The 16463-nt window shown below is 41.4% G+C and overlaps 1 protein-coding gene across 1 annotated transcript in view; it reads right to left on the bottom strand.

Moving 5' to 3' along the window:
* The window catches only part of LOC129824059 (sickle tail protein-like), a 58684-nt gene that overhangs the window by 28800 nt on the left and 13421 nt on the right, over positions 1–16463 (bottom strand). The window contains 4 exon segments of the mRNA XM_055883352.1: positions 351–447; positions 1064–1262; positions 1500–1695; positions 6872–7176. Coding sequence (XP_055739327.1) covers positions 351–447; positions 1064–1262; positions 1500–1695; positions 6872–7176 — 797 coding nt within the window.

Below are 16463 nucleotides of genomic sequence, written 5' to 3'. Positions count from 1 at the left end.
GGTGTTTTGCAGATACTACTTAATGAAGATGCCAGTTGAGGACTTGTGAGGCGTCTGTTTCTCAAACTAGACACTCTAATGTACTTGTCCTCCAATACTTTAAGACTTTTACTCAAGTAGTATTTTACTGGGTGACTTTCACTTTTACTTGAGTCATTTTCTATAAAGGTATCTTTACTTTTACTCAAGTATGACAATTGGGTACTTTTTCACCACTGTCCCCTGGTTAGAGATTTAGGAGCGGAAGCTTCCTTGATGTCAAAAATATTGCACTAGACAGCTAGATTTAGGCGACTTAGGGGAGTTTGTGTGCTTGGCTGTGTTGCCGTGCAAGGTCAGGCTTCACTAACCCTGCTGTCGGCATTGTTGGATCTTGCGTTGCTGCGATTGAAGGCATGTGCAGGGTCTTTGTGGTACACCTTCAGACAGCAGCCAGGTGTGATATTTCTGGAAAGAAGAAAGACACGTCAAAGTTACACTGGTTGAAGTAAACACAGGTCGTCACAATCTAACAGCCTAACAGTGTATAACTGGAAACCTTCCCGGTACTATATTCATCAGTCTACTGTAGAGGAGTGTCTGTACAGATTAGGGTGTGATCAAGACAGACACCCCGTTATCAGCAGCACACGCTCAGACATTGGCCTCCTCTCTAGTTTCCTCAACAATACCACATTTATGGCTCCCTGCCTAAACTGAAAGAGCAGGAGGTGGAGTATTATTCATGCAGCGCTTTGGACGCTGAAATGCCAAAGTAGAGACAAAATTAATTGTAAGCCTCCCCTGTAATTTCAAGATTCATACTAAAAGATGGACTGCTTTAACAGCATAGATGGGACATAATTTACTGTATTACTATATAGTAGAATACATGGTGCTGTACACAAAGCTTGACAATCCCTTTTTTGCCCAACCTCAACATAGAGTAGCATTAGGTAGTATCATATTACTGTACCCTGTAATCCTTCAAGTGTTGCACTATAGACTAGCATAACATGCTTATTGGAGGGGAAAATTCATTTTTTTTTTAAGTAAAGTCATGAATATAGCTAGATGAACTCACCTGACATCAGTTAGCTCGTAGTATATATTTCTTGTGTCATCCTTGATGTAGACGGCCACACTGGGAGACTCCAGCATCTTCATGGTGAGCTGCTGGGGGAAGGCACTCACAAACAGAGCTCTGACGGTGTCTCCACTGGTGATTTCATTGGGCATCCGGATCTGCTTGGTCTCCTCTGCGTACTGCAGGTACAGCACACCTGGAAAGGTGCAGGAGGAGGACACTTGTTTGTAACCACACCGAGAGAGAGAGAGAGAGAGAGAGAGAAGAGAGAGAGAGAGAGAGAGAGAGAGAGAGAGAGAAAACATGTGAGTGCTCAAGGAGAGTGATTGTGTGAGAAATTGAGTGATAGAGAAAGCATGTGATCACACACTGAGAGCCTGTGTGACACAGAGCTTGCAAGAAAGAAAAGTCCTGACAGCTCCATAGTACCTACCCAGTGATCTGTCGCTGGTCTGGTTGGCAGAGTGGACCACCGGCAGGCTGGCCCGTGCCCGACAGCCCCGGGTGAAGGCAGCAGGACAATCTCCCTCTGACATGGTCTCCAGAGACTCCAGAGAGACCACGGATAGGTGCTCCAGTTGCTCCCCTACACCGGGCGGGGGGCTGACCGAGTGCTGGGGGCTCCTGATCTGGAGAGGCAGAAGGAGGGATGAAAAATTGAGGAACAGTTACCAGCACACACTCACTAAAATCCTGTAGTCAAAGATGTGGTGTATTCAACCTTAAGTAATGTCTACTTCCAGTACATGACTGTGAAACATGCACGCACACCCACAGTAAGTCTTTAAGTCAACTACAAATTTGTAATTCTTGTTAAAAAAACCCAGATATAATGGACTGGTTCTGTATGTTTCATGTATCCAAAAGAAGGGACATGTTTGAGTTCAAAAGCCACCAACAACCCTTCAAATTTAAAAACAAAAGGATTTTGCTACCATTTTGTGCCCAATCAATCACGTGTGATGTGAATGTGTCCCTGATGCATCCTGCATCTGTAGGGGGACTTTTGGGGACATCTGCAACCCGATACAAACACACACACACACACTGAGTCACTCACTGCATTTACATTTTAAGCTTGGCACTGACTGGGCTATGGTGAAACACTGGTGAATAACCACCTCAGGCAGCTCTATGGATCAGAGTGCCCTGTCCACTTCACTTTGACTGGCATAATAATCATTACATTATTTTATGCACAGGAAATACGTTTAATTCATGAAATCTACATACAGCGCCATTAAAAAGTATTTGCCCCCTTTCTGAATGTCAAAACTTTTGGACACTCAATGTTATCAGATATCAACCAAAACCTAATATTAGATAAAAGGAACCTGAGTTTCCAAATAACCCAAAAAATGTATACCGGTAGTTATTTTATTTATGTAATTAACAAAGTAAAAACACCCAATGCCCCTTACATTCAATAACTGGTTTGTGCCACCTTTAGCAGCAATGACTGCAACCAAACACTTCCTGTAGTTGTTGATCAGAATGTTGGCCCACTCTTCCATGCAGATCTGCTTTCAACTCAGTGACATGTCGAGCATGAACTGCTTGTTTCAGGTCCTGCCACAACATCTCAACCGGGTTTAGGCCTGAAAAGTTTTACATTTGTTGCTTTTCAGCCATGACTCACCTGCGCTTCAGCTTCATCTCATGAACGGGTGGCCTGACATTTTCCTTTAGAATTCTGATACTGAGCAGAAGTTGTCCAGGTCCTGAGGCAGCAAAGCATCCCCAAACCATCCCAATACCACCACCATGCTTGACTGCTGGTATGAGGTTCTTACTGTGGAGTGCAGTGTTAGGTTTTCGCCAGACTTGACAGGACCCAAAATTCCACTTTTGACTCATCTGTCCATAGAACATACTTCCAGGAGTGTTGACAACCATTCAGGTGCTTCCAGGTGCTTTCTGACAAACTTTGAGTCAACTTTTTGGACGCCAAACACTGAATTCCACAGTAAGAACCTCATACCGACTTGCCATCATTGAAGGAACCATGAATTCTGCTCTGTATCAGAGAATTCTAAAGGAGATTGTCAGGCCATCAATCCGTTAGCTGAAGGTGAAGCACAGCTGGGTCATGCAGCAAGACAATGGTCCAAAACACAAAAGCAAGTCTACATCAGAATGACTTAAAAGCAACTAATGTAACGTTTTTGAATGGCCTAGTCAAAGTCCAGATATAAACCCAATTGAGATGTTGTGGCAGGACCTGAAAGGAGCAGTTCATGCTCGAAAACCACAAACGTTGCTGAGTTAAAGCAGATCTGCATGGAGGAGTGGGCCAAAATTCCTCCACAGCAATTTGAGAGACTGATCAACAACTACAGGAAGTGTTTGGTTGCAGTCATTGCAGCTAAAGGTGGCACAAACCAGTTATTGAGTGTAAGGGGGCAAATACTTTTTCGCACATGGGCATTGGGTGTGGCTTAACTTTGTTCATTAAATAAATGAAATAAGTATCCAATTTCTATTTTATTTGTTCACTCAGGTTCCCTTTATCTAATATTAGGTTTTGTTTGAAGATCTGATAACATTCAGGATCAACAATATGCACAAACAGAGAAAATCAGAAAGGGGGAAAATAATTTTTCACAGTACTGTATACAGTATAGCCTAGTATTAGTACACATGCTTTGTTTCAATGTTTACTCAGATTCTGTTCAACTCTGCATCTCATTACAACATAACTATTCTATGTCTTTGTCAACATTATCCTTGTTTGAACATGTCTTTTTTGAAATGGTTTTTTATCTCTATACTCATAAAGATATCCAGTAACGATATCCAAATGACCATAAGAACAATGAACACTGAATAACAATACGTACATTTTGCCTCATGTTTATTCTCTATCAACATAGTATTGCTCTCTCCATTCTGTCCCATAATGGCAAGGTCTTCCCAATAATAGTAAAAACGTGAGGGCAAATTTGAGCTCAGAGCAAAGCATTTGTTTAGTTATTCAAATATACTCTAAAAGCAGTCTGATAACTTGAAGTGTGGCTACTGGCTAGAAAACATACTGGTTACATATGGTTATTCTTCCCAGCAGATTTACTTCATCATGCAGAAAATATGTTCAGCATTTCCTACCTCAAATAACACACAAGATTTTCAGTTGAAAATGGGCATGATAATTATCGGATTTAACTGTCATGCACATCAGGTTGACCATATGAGTTTAAGATATTTGTGCTTATAATGCATTTGAAGATTAGGCCAGCTAGAGAAGCTACCTGTGCTGGAGTTTAAGGCACCTACAAGTCCAAGACTTTACAGACTCCTCCTACACTGGGGTTTTAACTTGGCTATGGAACAAAAAGGACTGCCCCATTGTTTAGTAAGTGGCTCCAGAGCAGCGCAGCGGTCTCAGTGCAATAGGTGTCACTACAGTCCCTGGTTCAAATCCAGGCTGTATCAGATCCGGCCGTGATTGGGGTCCCATAGGGAGGCGCACAATTGGCTCAGCGTTGTCCGGGTTTGGCCGGGGTAGGCCGTCATTGTAAATAAGAATTTGTTCTTAACTGACTTGCCTAGTTAAATAAAGGTTACATTTTTATTTTTTTATTTAAAAAAAGTGGGAGTAAAACCATGTACCACACATAATAATTACAGACAGGTACAGTGTAACTACAGTATAATGACAGGTTCACATTGTGATAGTGCTTACAGCTTACACAATAATGCAACAAAGTAAATGTAGCACATTGTAGCTAGTACATGTTTAAGCCAGTGTCACTAAAGTGGGACTCACCGATCTGATTAGCAAAAGCTTGTAAAAGGTCCCCTCTAGAAGGACCTTGCCATTTCTGAGGGGTGAAAACAAAAGTTCCACTTTGTTCAGCTACAAGCCTCTCAGACCAAGATGGACTCAGCCTGTCAAGAGTTCATTAGAACAAAAACACTTTCAACTGTGCCCCCAAAACGTATGGACCCCATCTACAATTGCATACCTTTCCACCATAAGGTAGCACTCAGTTACTATTCAAAATGTTACTATAAGTGAAGTGAGGGGAGAGCGCAGCACAGTGAGCCCACTAGGGATGAAAGCTGGGTCCAAGCATTAGTTTGCTCAAATGGCCCACTTTGATCTCCTCTAATCGCTGGCAGAAGCATGGGCAGTGACCAGAGAGACCAGACCATGATCCATCTGCTTTGGTGAGATGCCAGGTCTTTGAACGCAATTGACAAATGTTTTATCCTCAACCCCTCCCTTTTATTGCAGACCATTAGAATGATCACACTGGGTAACAGGTGGATGGATGAGCATTTTACTCCCACAGCAATGTTGACTTTACCACATAAGAAGAGGGCTATGGTTACACTGCTCAATTTTTGGACTTTATGATATGTACCCATTGACTCTTGAATATAATTTATAAATGCCTTATGAGCTTAGTTCAACTGTCGTACCTGTTTTACTCCAATGTTTGTAAGCAAAGCAAATACAGACAAACAAGACTCAAAACATGGTTAAAACTATAATTAGTATATCACGGATGGCCAGTCCTTGCATCCATAGCTCTGTCTATTAATTTAAGAGCGGTTACATTTGTACAGCCCCATCCCTCAGCTTTTTACCGAAACAATGGCGGTCAGCCAATCAGCAGCTGAAACAATTAATGCAAATATACATTGATGTGCTTGGGGTGTATTTGTATTTATTATGGATCCCCATTCGCTGCTGCTACTCTTCCTGGGGTCCAGCAAAATTAAGGCAATTATACAATACAGGCGCTAGACTATATTGAAATGGGGAAAGAAAAAAATACAAAATAATAGATTTAACGTTACTGGTAGCATAGGCTACACGGACTAGGAAGTGTGTAGGGCAGGCTATTGCGGGTATCTGCTATCCTCATATATATATATATTTTTTTACCTTTATTTAACTAGGCAAGTCAGTTAAGAACAAATTCTTATTTTCAATGACGGCCTAGGAACAGTGGGTTAACTGCCTGGTCAGGGGCAGAACGACAGATTTGTACCTTGTCAGTTCGGGGATTTGAACTTGCAACCTTCCAGTTACTAGTCCAACGCTCTAACCACTAGGCTACGCTGCCGCCCTATCGAACTATCGAACTATCGAACAAGTTCATCTGCAAACCACCAACAAGTTCTCACTAGCCTACTTTAAAAACATCTACACTATATCTACTATAATTGCACAACTGAGGGTAAAGTAGGTAAGGTAGTCTTATGTACTTTCAATGATAAATTACCTGAACGTAAATATCAAAGCCTCAATCGGAAACGATTAACATCCATCTTTAAAATGTAGACTCTGATATGAAATGCGTCAAGGTGAGAGCGCGCTACATGCGATGCGCCCTTCTACTCAATTCCGAACAAAACAGGAGGCTTCTTTCGCAATGACTCCAACAAAACGGCGTTCGTTTGTAAAATGAGCTCTCCTTGAACTTGAAGCGACATCAGGTGTTGCCATGGAAACAAACCCCACCTAGCACACATGCGGGTCTGGACTTACCCGTCAAACTTGCAGAACAGTCAAAGTTTATTTTTACCACATGGTAGAGTGCATGTCCACACTTCTAGCATAAGCGCGCGCACGGCACCTCCCCCCTGACGCGGCAAAGGCTATATATACACACAGAGCGCTTGCTATTTCAGGTAGGATGGACAATAGGCTAATCCTATGGTCCATTCTTTATGCTGTTTTACTGAGAATGTTTATTCACCTTTCTATTTCCATAATTTACATTAGGCTATTCTCCAGGCCACTATGCAGGGAAATCAGAACCAACAAATTATTTAAAAAATATATTCACTTACATCTCTGAGGTGGTCCTGGTGGCCCATGAGGTGGTCCTGATGGCCCATGATGACAGCAGCATGGTGAGGATACCTCTGCTTCAGGTGCTCCAGGAACACCTCTTTCTTCCTCTCTATGTCAGCGTGCTGCATAGTCAGGGGGTCCCTGGTGCTGCGGTGCCCTTGCCCTCCGATGCTGTACCTTCTGGGGGCAGTGCTAGGGGAGTGTGGCTCAGAGTGGTGGTTCTGGTTCTCTAGGTTCTGCTGTCTGTGGAGGCGCTTTACATCCTCAGGTGATGACAGTCTTGGGTTGTTGTTTCCTGACTCTATTGGTAAAACAGATATTAAAGATGTATGAAATATTCAGATATCTGGATTCAAACACAAACACACAAGTAAAAAACAACATCAACCATTTTTACATGGATTCTGACACATGCTCACTAATATATCTACCCCTGGATTGTTAATTGGACTCATTCTGTTATTTCTTGATTTCCTGTTTCGATTTTTGATTATTTGTGTATTTGCGAGCCATTCTACTGTTGGAGCTTGTAGCATAAGCATTTCACTGCACCTGCTATAACACCTGCAAATCTGTGTAACCAACCAATAAACTTTGATATGATTTTGATGACCATGCATGATGTGTACAACAGTATTTAACGTGATGAGTAATCATAGCTGTCTGTTCCATGAACCTTTAGAAAGTTGTTTTGTCCTGAACAATTCAATGGGTGACAGTCTATGCTGCACTCATCTCCGGTCATGAGTTCAAAACTCAGCACATTTGTTTATTCATGCAGCGAGCACACGAATACAAAAGCAACATTAACTGTCCCTGTATACTGTATTCAAAGATCCAGTACAGACCACTTCAGCATTGGTATGTATATATGTTACCTAAATTACCTCCATCAGCAAGAAGCCTGAAGATGCACAACACACAACTCTGAACTCTGATTTTTTTCAATGAAACAGGTATGTGCCTTACTATGTTGTAAATAGAGAATCCAGAAATGTGGATAGAAAAATAAAACGTTTGACCATGTATGACTTAAGAATGATAAGGCAACCATGGAGTTTGCTTTTATGAAAAGTGGTATCACCTAAACATCTTGAATATGAGGGCTTAGAATCTCAAAGCAGGCAGACCCAATGAGAGAGCAGTTCTAATCTACTTTATTCATTATATCACTCAGTGTTGATTTAGTCTGGAGTCAGACTGTCTGTAGGCAGAGCCCCACCTGTTTTGCAAGTTATTTCGGCATTCATTTGTGTCACATATCAGTTTGCAATCAATGTAAAACAAAACAAAAATCCTTGAGTTAATAAAGCCCCATACAGACGTGGTAAGGTGGCTCCAAAATGCAGGTGTTTCAGCCTAGCTCAGTGCTTTTTGTGGTAAAGGGGCAGCCAGCCAAAATACATAGCAGAGGCGTTGATAATCTTCTCTAGTTGCGCCGTGATTGGCTCAGTGTTCTGTCACTCATGGGGACAAAACGTCACCGCAGAAACTACAGGGCAAGCTAGGCAGTTCAAGCACCCTTGGGTGTTGCCATAGATTTACATTAGAAGTGCCCATCCAAGAAGGCTCAAGGTCATTGGCCACAGATAAAATTACCTCAAATCACATTATATCTACCATAGCTTTGATTGGACTGATCATGTCAACATCATACTTTCACAATCTTAGCTAGCAAGCTAAACAAGCAATTATCGTCATGAATCACATCGACAATCTACTGGCGAATCATTTTCAATCCTTGTCAGATGAAGAGAAATTATGAGTAAAATGTATCGGTGCTCATTGTCCATTGGACATAAACATTTCACAACAAGTCGGAAATCGCAAATTCAACAATGAAGGGTTTGGAAGGAAACAATGGCTAACTGCAAGGTCACAAAGCAATCACTATCTTGCTTCCCCTGCTTGCTATTTGGTGGAGATGGTATGTGGTCCAAGCCTGGGTTTAAGGATTTAAAACATCTGTCTGAAAGGGTCTCTTTTCCAAGCTTAAAAGGATAAACATTCACACGCAGCATTCAAAACAACTGGAAACTCTGAACTGGGAAATCTTACACTTCAGTGCTTTCAAGACAACTGTGAAAAAAAAAAAAAACTTGTACTGGGAAAATTCCGTCTCGGAATTCCAAGTCGGGAACTCTGCTCTCTTTCTAGAGCTCCAATCTGAAGATCACTGACGTCATGGTTCGACCGTGTTTTTTCTGAAGGGGTCCCTTTCCCCCTCAGAATTTAGCCTACAGTTTTGACTTGGTGTACAGGGAGAATACAGTAAGAATAGCATGTGTTATCAATTTTGTCACTGTACATTTCAAAAGTGCTGAACAAATAGTTATATTGACCGCTTGCTCATTAAAGTTTTAATCTAAATGACGGTTTATTAAATTACGGCCTTATGCCGTGGTTTGTCCATCTCAATTGTTATATTGCTTACAGTGCCTTCGGAAAGTATTCAGACCCATTGACTTTTTCAACATTTTGTGACATTACAGCCTTATTCTAAAATGGATTCATCAATCTACACACAATACCCCATAATGACAAAGTGAAAACACATTTTTAGAAAGAAAAAACAGAAAAAACAGAAATACCTTATTTACATAAGTATTCAGACCCTTTGCTATGAGACTCAAAAATTGATCTTAGGTGCATCCAATTTCCATTGATTATTCTTAAGATGTTTCTACAACTTGATTGGAGTCCACCTGTGGTAAATTCAATTGAATGGGCAGGATTTGGAAAGACACACACCTGTCTATATAAGGTCCCACAGTTGACAGTGCATGTCAGAGCAAAAACCAAGCCATGAGGTCGAAGGAATTGTCCGTAGAGCTCCGAGACAGGATTGTGTTGAGGCACAGATCTGGGGAAGAGTACCAAAACATTTCTGCAGCTTTGAAGATCCCCAAGAACACAGTGGCCTCCATCATTCTTAAATGGAAGAAGTTTGGAACCACCAAGACTCATCCTTGACCTGGCCGCCTAGACAAACTGAGCAATCGGGGTTGAAGGGCCTTGATCAGGGAGGTGACCAAGAACCCGATGGTCACTCTGACAGAGCTCTAGATTTTCTCTGTCGATATTGGAGAACCTTCCAGAAGGACAACCATCTCTGCAGCACTCCACAAATCAGGCCTTCATGGTAGAGTGGCCAGACGGAAGCCACTCCTCAGTAAAAGGCACATGACAGCCCGTTTAGAGTTTGCCAAAAGGCACATAAAGACTCTCAGACCATGATAAACAAGATTCTCTGGTCTGATGAAACCAAGATTGAACTCTTTGGCCTGAATGCCAAGCGTCAGGTCTGGAGGAAACCTGGCACCATCGCTACGGTGAAGCATGGTGGTCATGTTTTTCAGCTGCAGGGACTGGGAGACTAGTCAAGATCGAGGCAAAGATTAATGGAGCAAAGTACAGAGAGATCCTTGATGAAAACCTGCTCCGGAGCGCTCAGGACCTCAGACTGGGGCGAAGGTTCACCTTTCAACAGGACAACAACCCTAAGCACACAGACAAGACAATGCTGGAGTGGCTTTGGGGCACGTTTCTGAGTGTCCTTGAGTGGCCCAGCCAGAGCCCAGACTTGAACTCGATCTAACATCTCTAGAGAGACCTGAAAATAGCTGTGTAGCAACGCACCCCATCCAACTTGACAGAGTTTGAGAGGATCTGCAGAGAAGAATGGGAGAAACTCCCCAAATACAGTTGTGCCAAGCTTGTGGAGTCATACCCAAGAAGACCAAATGCTGTAATCGCTGCCAAAGGTGCTTCAACAAAATACTGAGTGAAGTGTCTGAGTACTTATGTAAATGTTATATTTCAGTTTTAAAATTTGTATAAATCTGCAAAAATGTTTTAGCAAGGAACATAAGCATTTCGCGACACCCGCAATAACATGTGCTAAATATGTGTATGCAATCAATAACATTTTATAAGCATCTACCTCTGATTCCAAAGGTTGCAAGTTTGAATCCAGCAATAGAACGTTGTTTTTGAGATTTTAGTGTTTTAAGCCTATCCCAACCCTTAACCCTTACCTTAACCATTCCGAATTAATGCCTAACCTTAAGATTTCTGAGTTAATACGAAACTTAACCCTAACCTTAAACATTTGGAGTTAATGCCTAAACTTAACTTTAAACACTTTGAAATTTGACATTTGCAACAACTTCATAATTTGATGGTTGAGAAAGATGGATGAACGTCAATTCTGACGTGAGACTCTGAGAGCTAGTTGCAGCGTGACACACAGATGCCATTCAAATGCCTGCTGACTCATTACAACTTCAGCTTTTAAGCCCAAGGTGATTTCGTCCGTCTGTGACCAATAGAAAGTGCTCTTGTTTCAATTATACGAAAGGATTTTGTATTTTTCCATGTTGAGTGCTCTAAATCCATTTGAGAACCTTACAGCGAGATGAGACAGCGTTTGCTGCAAGCGCTAGTCTCCCGTTTCGTATGCCATATTGTAAGCGGAGCTGCGAGGTTCACAGCCAGGGGAGTTCACTCCTTTGTTTGTCGGAACCGGTCCAGAACCACTCAAAGTCCCTTAAATAGGGGACTTAACGTTTAAGAGGTTTTAATGTCCAGTATTATGATATGCAATGGTCGATATGCCACATTCATTGGTTGTGAGTTGACAAAATGTGAATGCAATAGGTCTACTTATCAATAGCAAATATTCATCTGATGATTGAGTAAAAACTGAACACTTGCCCTACATCAGGCATTCGGCTTTGGAACCAGGATGAGCATTGTTGAAACGTCTCTAGAGAGGTTGTTGTAAGGTAGATAACAATTTATGACATTCTGTTCCATACAGATGGCAGGCTGTGTAGGTGAGCAGTTTGACAAAATTATAAAGATACTTGCTTTAAATGCTTTACTCAGAACATGCAAAACCTGTGTTTACTTCATCCTGACTAATGACTAATGTCCTGTCCACATTATTGCGTAGCATTTAGCACAACTTCAGGCAAAGAATGCTGTGAAACATTGAAGTTGACATTTTAAGTGGACCTAAAGGTATGCCTTTGATGAAGGCCATTTCGGTTAAGCAGAAATGACTTTTAGAATTCTGCTAGAAGGGCGGAGTGTGTGTGTGCGGGTTGTACGGGAGATGATGTCACAGGAAACAAGTGGCATAGATCTACACAAAGCTACAGTGTCGTAAGAACATACCTGTTGTAGTATACTTGCAAATCTTATATAGGAAAGAATTCAATGATGGGACAAAAGCGTCACCGAGAGAAGACTCTTATAGGTTATGTTCAACATATATTTCCCTACTGCTCTAAACAATGCCTATCCCACGAGAAAGCCATCCCTCGTTGGTTAAGGGTCTGCTGGAAAACGGACTCCAATCTGAATGTGAGGTTTGCTGGGAGATGATTGCTATCTTTCCGATCTAACACAGGCAGGCCTAAAGCAGTAATCAGCCAAAGACTGGAGCAAGTCCGGAAATGGTCCCCTAACCTTTTCAGATTTTAAACAAAGGGGATACAAGCGGCATAGCCCAGAGGATATCCTCAACCCAGCATGGAGGAAAAACACATCAACAAAGGGTGTGACACAGACTAAGTTCAAGGAGGGTCCTTCTTTGATTCCAGAGGAAAGCTGGGCTTGTAATCAGAATATAGCTAATTCAGGTCCTCTCTATCACAGCTTTTCTATTTTCAACCCAGTTAGATATCAACTGTGTGTGAGTTTAAATCAGCAAGACGTCCTATTATACTCAGGTTATAAAGGAAGAAAGAATGAGACAGGAGGCAGAGACAGTGGCAGGTCAGAGACCCATGTACACGTACGAGTCCTGTTGTAGTGAAGCTTGACTGTTTACCTTACTGGAATTAGGTAAGAGGAGCCAGGGGCGAGAGGGAACCCATTCTGGCATGTGCAATGTGCTGTGAAGCCTCCTCAGGAGGAGGGCGGGGCAGGCAGGGGTGCACATGTACACAGCTGTTGAGAATTTCAGCCAGGTTTCCCAAGTGCTTCTATCTTGGCTATGAAACCTATTTATTGTTGATTTATCATAACCAGTTAAATAGGCAGGAATAATTTGTTTTCTGTTATATAATTTGAGTGCACAGTAGCTCCTAAACCCAAAATAGACCCTAGGTCAGTTGGTATCAAGTTATTCACCTGTTATTCACTAGGGGTGTGTGCTGTATCAAATCTCAGCTCACATGATGTTATTACTTCGATGTGCAGCTGCTTGAAGAAACAAAATATGATACAGAAAGTCCACATATAGCCTAATATAATCTGACACTATAGTGTATAGTATGTAATTCTGGATTATAGCCCAGACCTACAGTTCATCATGATGTGGTCATAGTTGTCAGGAAATATGCTTAGTGTTTGTTGTAAGACTTAAACACTTCAGAGTTCAGACATCTTCTCTGCTTATGAAAGTTGCTGACTAATTGATGAGTTTACAAGAAATGGGTTTGTAATCCATTTATGTAATACCGTTTCTATAGTAATACCACTCGAGAGCCTTGTCCTCCCCCTTGTCTTTTATCCTGTTTGAAATATTTAAGCTTAGCGGTCCCCACTTGACAGTGTTTAATTAGGCTAAAACTGGGTGTTAGTCAGCTAATACCGGGAATATTATTACGTATCTCTGTAACTATAGCAACCTCTGGTTGCTGCTTTTGTTCAGGTTCAGTTTACTGGTGATTCCTCAATGACACCTTGGATAATTATTCCCTAACATGACAGTGACAGTATCAAAACACATCCACCAGAAAAATACTGCACAGACCACACGCAGCAAGAGTCGAATCAACAGAGAAAGTAAAATCATGAAAATAACATTTAGTCTTCAATGAGATTATATTATGCTATGGCCTTACCTCTTCTCCCTCTCCAGTGATGTTGGATGTCATGATACTCCATTACTTTGTGCACTATTCTCTTAAACAATAAGAACTCTACATTGACAGTGCACACGGTGTTCAGGTCTTTCTGTTGTGGAAGTTCATACATGGAAAGTTATGGTTAAAACGTGTCTGTGTGTGTTCCTGAGGAAGCTCCATTGTAAAGCTGAATTCACTTTTTCCAGACACCTTTTTTCCAGCCCATGCCTGCGTGTTGGGGAATGCTTGGCTGAACCAATTAATAAACATATAGAGTTGAAGTCGGAAGTTTACATACACTTAGGTTGGAATCATTCAAACTCGTTTTTCAACCACTTCACAAATTTCTTGTTAATAATCTATAGTTTTGGCAAGTCGGTTAGGACATCTACTTTGTACCTAGCACAAGTAATTTTCCAACAATTGTTTACAGACAGATTTCACTTATTATTCACTGTATCACAATTCCAGTGGGCCAGAAGTTTACATACACTAAGTTGACTGTGCCTTCCGGAAAATGATGTCATGACTTTAGAAGCTTCTCATAGGCTAATTGACATCATTTGAGTCAATTGGAGGTGTACCTGTGGATGTATTTCAAGGCCTACCTTCAAACTCAGTGCTTCTTTGCTTGACATCATGGGAAAATCAAAAGAAATCAGCCAAGACCTCAGAAAAAAATGGTACCAACCGTGAAGCACGGGGGTGGCAGCATCATGTTGTGGGGGTGCATTGATGCAGGAGGGACTGGTGCCCTTCACAAAATAGATGGCATCATGAGGAATTTAAAATTATGTGGATATATTGAAGCAACATCTCAAGACATCAGTCAGGTAGTTAAAGCTTGGTCGCAAATGGGTCTTCCAAGTGGACAAGGACCCCAAGCATACTTCCAAAGTTGTGGCAAAATGGCTTATGGACAACAAAGTCAAGGTATTGGAGTGACCATCACAAAGCCCTGACCTCAATCCCATAGAAAATGTGTTGGCAGAACTGAAAAAGCGTGTGCGAGCAAGGAGGCCTAGAAACCTGACTCAGTTACACCAACTCTGTCAGGAGGAATGGGCCAAAATTCACCCAACTTATTGTGGGAAGCATGTGGAAGGCTACCCGAAACGTTTGATCCAAGTGAAACAATTTAAAGGCAATGCTACCAAATACTAATTGAGTGTATGTAAACTCCTAACCCACTGGGAATGTGATGAAAGAAATAAAAGCTGAAATAAATCATTCTCTCTACTATTATTCTGACATTTTACATTCTTTAAATAAAGTGGTGATCCTAACTGACCTAAGACAGGGAATTTTTACTTGGATTAAATGTCAGGAATTGTGAAAAACTGAGTTTAAATGTATTTGGCTAAGGTGTATGTAAACTTCCGACTTCAACTGTACATATCTTTACAACATAACATGTTCCAGATGGTCAAAGATTTTACAAATATATCTTATAATATTAATTTACCGTCTATTTCTCGTTGTCATGTATATATATATTTTTACACAATTGTTCTGTACTTTACTATTTATATTTTTGACAACTTTACTTTTACTTCACTACATTCCTAAAGAAAATAATAAATAATAACTTTTTACACCATACATTTTTTCTTATTCACACACTTATCAAGAGAACATCCCTGGTCATCCTTACTTCCTCTGATCTGGCGGACTCACTAAACACAAATGCTTTGATTGTAAACTATATCTGAGTGTTGGAGTTTGTCCCTGTCTATCCGTAAATTCAAAAAACAAGAATATCTTGCCATTTGATTTGCTTAATATAGAAGGAATTTTTAATTATTTATACTTTTACTTTTGATACTTAAGTATACAGTGCATTCAGAAAGTATTCTGACCTCTTGACTTTTACTTTTTCATAACAAAGTAAAAACAGGTTATCAGAAAATGTTTCTAATATATATATATATTTAAATATCACATTTACACAAGTACTCAGACACTTAACTCAGTACTTTGTTGAAGCACCTTGTCAGTGATTACAGCCTCGACTCTTCTTGGGTATGACGCTACAAGCTTGGCACACCTGTATTTGGGGAGTTTCTCCAATTCTCTGCAGATACTCTCAAGCTCTGTCAGGTTGGATGGGGACTGTCGCTGCACAGCTATTTTCAGGTATCTCCAGAGATGTTTGATCGGGTTCAAGTCTGGGCTCTGGCTGGGCCACTCAAGGACATTCAGAGACTTGTCCCGAAGCCACTCCTGCGTTGTCTTGTCTCTCTGTACTTTGCTCCGTTCATCTTTCCCTCGATCCTAACTAGTCTCCCATTCCCTGCAGCTGAAAAACATCCCCACAGCATGATGCTGCCACCACCATGTTTCACGTAGGGATGGTGCCAGGTTTCCTCCAGAATTTACGCTTGGCATTCAGGCCAAAGAGTTCAATCTTGGTTTCATCAGACCAGAGAATCTTGCTTCTCATTGTCTAAGAGCCCTTTAGGTGCCTTTTAGCTAACTCCATGCGGGCTGTGCCTTTACTGAGGAGTGGCTTCCATCTGGCCACCATAAAGGCCTGATTGGTGGACTGCTGCAGAGATGGTTGTCCTTCTGCAAGGTTATTCCATCTCCACAGATGAATTCTGGAGCTCTGTCAGAGTGATCATACGGTTCTTGGTCACCTCTCTGACCAAGGACCTTCTCCCCTGATTGCTCAGTTTGGCTGTGTGGCCAGCTCTAGGAAGAGTCTTGGTGGTTGCAAACCTCTTCC

The sequence above is a fragment of the Salvelinus fontinalis genome, chromosome 26 (assembly GCF_029448725.1).
Source record: "Salvelinus fontinalis isolate EN_2023a chromosome 26, ASM2944872v1, whole genome shotgun sequence".
NCBI lineage: Eukaryota > Metazoa > Chordata > Actinopteri > Salmoniformes > Salmonidae > Salvelinus > Salvelinus fontinalis.
This window is presented reverse-complemented; position numbering and strand designations above follow the sequence as displayed.